The sequence below is a fragment of the Oncorhynchus nerka genome, linkage group LG2, assembly GCF_034236695.1.
Source record: "Oncorhynchus nerka isolate Pitt River linkage group LG2, Oner_Uvic_2.0, whole genome shotgun sequence".
Lineage (NCBI taxonomy): Eukaryota > Metazoa > Chordata > Actinopteri > Salmoniformes > Salmonidae > Oncorhynchus > Oncorhynchus nerka.
Genome location: NC_088397.1, coordinates 45308197 through 45312773, shown reverse-complemented (window position 1 = coordinate 45312773; position 4577 = coordinate 45308197). Strand labels below are relative to the sequence as shown.

General features: G+C 43.6%; 1 protein-coding gene across 1 annotated transcript; it reads right to left on the bottom strand.

Annotated features, from left to right (window-relative positions):
- Window positions 1-589: 589 nt before the first annotated feature.
- Window positions 590-3794, bottom strand: LOC135574742 (L-rhamnose-binding lectin CSL3). The gene is made up of 9 exons (XM_065026734.1): window positions 3701-3794; window positions 3437-3472; window positions 3312-3356; window positions 3036-3171; window positions 2791-2909; window positions 1485-1529; window positions 1248-1383; window positions 1063-1170; window positions 590-830 (listed from the first exon to the last, which is right to left on the bottom strand). The coding sequence occupies exons 1-8, from the start codon at window positions 3729-3731 to the stop codon at window positions 1065-1067; spliced, it is 654 nt and encodes a 217-aa protein (XP_064882806.1). The 5' UTR covers window positions 3732-3794; the 3' UTR covers window positions 590-830; window positions 1063-1064.
- Window positions 3795-4577: the final 783 nt, after the last annotated feature.

Sequence of the window (4577 nt, the reverse complement as noted above, 5' to 3'; positions counted from 1 at the left end):
GTGGGATGGGCTAAGGGAAGCTGATGTTTGGGATGTGGAATTGGAGATAAGGGGGAGGGGAGTTGCTGGGCGAAGGATAGAATGACAGATGTAAAATAAACTCCAACAAAAATGCTCATAGATGGACATGGTTCCATACATCGTTGGCCTTGCTGTGAAATTGGCCTGTATGTTTCTCGTTCATTGGTGGTGCATGGGGCAGGGAATGGAATTCAATGTATTTCTCAGGGTGGAATCTGATGCTTGAGGGGCAGCGCTTGAGGGCTGTATCGGTCAGGTCCCCATTTGACAGTGGGAGATCTGTCGATGTGCCGTTGACCCTTTGTGTCTCTGGCTAAGAGGCTGTTGGATGACGAATGTGATGTGGTTGGGCAGCTTCCCTGCAAGTATGTGTATTACCAGATTAAATAGTCGAACTGAATCTTCACATCAAGGGAACATTTGGTTCATGAGCCAACCACTTAACGATCAAGGTTTGTAGGGTCTACACATTGTATTAAAATGTTTACCCATCCAGGCCTGCTTTGTGACCAGATTAGCTGTTGATGCATACGAATTAGGACCAGTAAGAGAGAATAAAGGACACATGTTCAGTAATATTGGTGTGACATTTATTAATGTACAAGAGGCAACTAGTATCGTCTTCCTGCCGCTTCGTTATATTCAGACCAACAACCACAGTTCAGAAATTGTTTAAGTAATGCTTCAGCACAATGTACACAGGTTTACAATGGTCATTGAAGTTGATTTAGAGGTTGGAGGAAAACAGCACGACCTGATGAAGATATCCCAGAAGCCTTGTACATTTTCAGGTTCCCCAGGAAGATGTCCTGCAAGACAAAATCGTCAGCAGGGTAGCCTAGTGGTTAGAGAGTTGGACTAGTAACCGAAAGGTTGCAAGTACAAATCATGAGCTGACAATGTACAAATATTTCGTTCTGCCCCTGAACAGGCAGTCAACCCACTGTTCCTAGGCAGTCATTGAAATTAAGAATTTGTAAATAAAGGTAAAATACAACACGAATTCTAGTTCCCAGTCACGTGCACCTATACAAAACTCACATTCAGTCACAGGTGTAAGCCACATCCAAGTACTTATAGGTTCCGACACAGGGGTCACCGAACACAGAGTTGGATACCTTGACGATACACTGGCGCTTTCCATCACACCTGTGTGTCAACAGGGAGAGGTTAACACCACAGCCAATGACTTCCAACAGCTAAATGCACACTGAAGGTTTCAGTACCTTTCTGCCATTTTGCTGGTGGTGGATTGGCTGAGGCAGTTGGTGTTTTTGAGTTGTTGATGTGGGCGCCCAATGGAACACACATCGTGTTGACGACGACCATAGTTGGCACGCTGAATACGGATCTCACCTCGATCTGAGGAAGAGAAAGGACAAACCTTGGTGTTGGTGTGGGCTAGTGACTAATATACACGTCACCACACGATTAAAACTGTACGGTAGTGTTGACCAGCTTACCACATAGTAGTTGAGAATCAGAGCCTTCACATATGATGCTGCTTACTGCAAAGACAACACAGGAGTTACACCACCGGCCAGACAAATTAAGACATACATTAGCCTGGTGAAGTGTTAGTGATGGGCACTACCAGGAAATGTTGATTTCAGGTGCATTTTCTAAAAGTCATTATAAACTCGTTAGCATGAACCAAAGTACAAAAAGTTAAGCGCGTCATCTTCCACCATTACCTTTTAGTTTCACTTCCTTATGAGCAGTTCTCGAAATGCTAACATTTTAAGGAAACTGGCTGGCTAGACCTAAACGGGTGAAAAAATAAAGTCAACCCGCTACACCTAATCTGTGCAGTTTGTGCCATCTGTCAGATTGGCTATAAACACTACAAAACTGTGGGAGTTGCGCTAGCTAGTTACCATTCACTGAAACATGGTAAACCAGATTAAGTGCACAAGCATCAAATAAGCTTGAGATACTTCCCTTCCATGTTCTTGCTGGCTAATTGAGCTAGATATGTCAATTTAACAACGAACAGCAGCAGCATATGAGACAAGTCAAAAAAAGTTACTGCAAAAAGGGTCAATGCAGATAGTCGGGTAGTCATTCAGCAGTTATGGCTTGGGGGAAGTAGAAGCCGTTCAGCGTCCTGTTGGTTCCAGACTTGGTGCATCCGTACCATTTGTTATGGAGTAGCAGAGACCAGTATAACTTGGGTGGCGCGAGTCATTGACAATGTAGGGCCTGCCGAAACACGGTGTCGAAATCATGATGCAGGGAGCGCGGCCTCTGATGTACTGGGTGGTACGCAATACCCTCTGTAGCACCTTGTGGTCAAATGCCATACCTAGTGGTGATGCAGCCAGTCAAAAAGCTCTCAATGGTGTAGAATTCAGAATCGGAGGGCTGATACCAATCCTTTTAGCCTCCTGGCAGGGAAGGGCTCAGCCCTCCGTTTCCTGTAGTCCACTACCAGTTCCTTTGGCATCTTGGCACCACACTGCCAGGTCTCTGACCTCCCTATAGGCTACTCAAACTAAAGAAGTTGCATATCCACAGCTTGCTAGGGTTAGTTAGCAGGTGAGGGTGGTTTACACTTGGAGAAACAAACGTTAACAAGCTGGTACCATAGGGGAACCAACCCATTATATTCATTTTCTAGCAATCAGCTGAGCTTACTTTTTTACAAGATTAAAAGTGGGTAGGAGAATTAAACAATGTCCCAATATGCCACAGTCATACCAACCCTACGTCGAATCCAAATATGGATGCCCACCACTAAATATTATTAGCACACATTCAGAGACTGACTTGTTTCTTGCTGTTGGACACAGGAGTATTTGGTGTCCAGGTACTTATAAGTCCCGACACAGGGGTCTCCAAAAACAAAATTTGATGCAGGGACAATACACTCGCTCTTCCCACCGCATCTGTGTGTTTCAAAGACAGGTTGAGGTTATGAGTTCATACAAGTAAACACAACAAGTTCCAGCACATTTCTGCCATCTTGCTGGTGGTTGTTTACACTACAGCCAAGGAGTTACAGGTTCTAGTACCTTTCTGCCATCTTGCTGGTGGAGGATTGGCTGAGGCAGTTGGTGTCGGTGAGTTGGTTATCAGGGCGCCCAATAGAACAAACATCGTGTTGACGACGACCGTAGTTCGCACGCTTGATATGGATCTTACCTCCATCTGAGGGAGATGGAGAACAGTGAGGCACGAAGGAGAGCCAAGTATGGGTCTCTATGGTGTGGGCTAGTGACGCTAATCTACAGTATAAACGATCATAGGTGGTCAGTGAGTATACTGTTCAGCAGTGTGGACTAGCTTACCACATTGCAGTAAAGCATCAGAGCCTTCACACGTGATGCTGATTGCTGCCAGGACAAATAAACAGGAATTACACACCACTCACATTAGCTTGGTTAAGTAGTATCATCATTATTACATACAGTACCTCCATCTGTTAGTGTGCAGCAAGCTGTAGCCAGCACTGAAACAACATCACACAGCTAGTTCAGCAACATTCAACATCATATGCCCATGAAGCTACAACTCAGCATTGGTCTCATATTCCATGCTTTGAATACCTTTTTGGCCAAAAGGAAGTGAATGTCCCTCAAATCATATTACATGTACTTCTTTTTACTCACAAATACAAACATTTGGTCATATATATTTAAATTCTAATCTGCATCAGATACAGATTTTGTATACTCACATGTGACCACCGTCAGTCTCAACATGCGCATGATGCCAGGTACAGGAGTGGTACTAACAGAGAAAATGCAACTGATGATAACAAGATCCAATACACCTGGTATTTATGTTATGTGACATGTCTTAATTTACCCAGGTGTATCTATTTGTCTCCAGGTGCACCTCATTGCAATTAGGGGCCGGTGTTTGCCGGTCAAAACCTGGCTATTGAGTCAGTCTCATGGAGTTAGATAGAGGACTCTAGATGGATGAAATCCATGTTGGCATGAACATTGCCACTGAGGGCTTCCAACAAAGTAGCCATCTAGGTGGAGCTTCTTCGTTAAGGAAGAATCACACGGGCCACTTTCAGTCGCAAAACCTTTGAGCATTGCAGATATACATTTCATGAATAGAGACAACGTATTTCCTTAATAATCTCCATGTTGGGGAGACATATTTGTTCAATATAGCATATTTTTATCTGAACCTTCCAAAAGGTTGCATCCTGCCTAACGCTCCCCATTATTCAATCCGGGTAATCAGGAGGGATTAGCCAATTAATTATACTCTTCAGCAAACACTGCATAACTGTAGGTGGCATTAAATTGCCAACTTTGGCTTCATACAGTACCTTTTCAAACAACACACTCTGTGATGGTGTGCAGCCTTTAAGTTTGTTTGCCAACTCATAGAAATTATAGAAGACAATGGACTACTTTAATAAAAATGAATATTGCCTCTATTGTCTCTAATGTAATTACATTTGTTATTTGATTTTCAATGGAGCTGCCCTTGCGCTCACGTACTCCATAATGGGACACATATAAAGATGATATACTGTGACTATCATTCACTATGGTCCGATCCCTACGATGTGTTGTTCTGGTGGCTGAGTG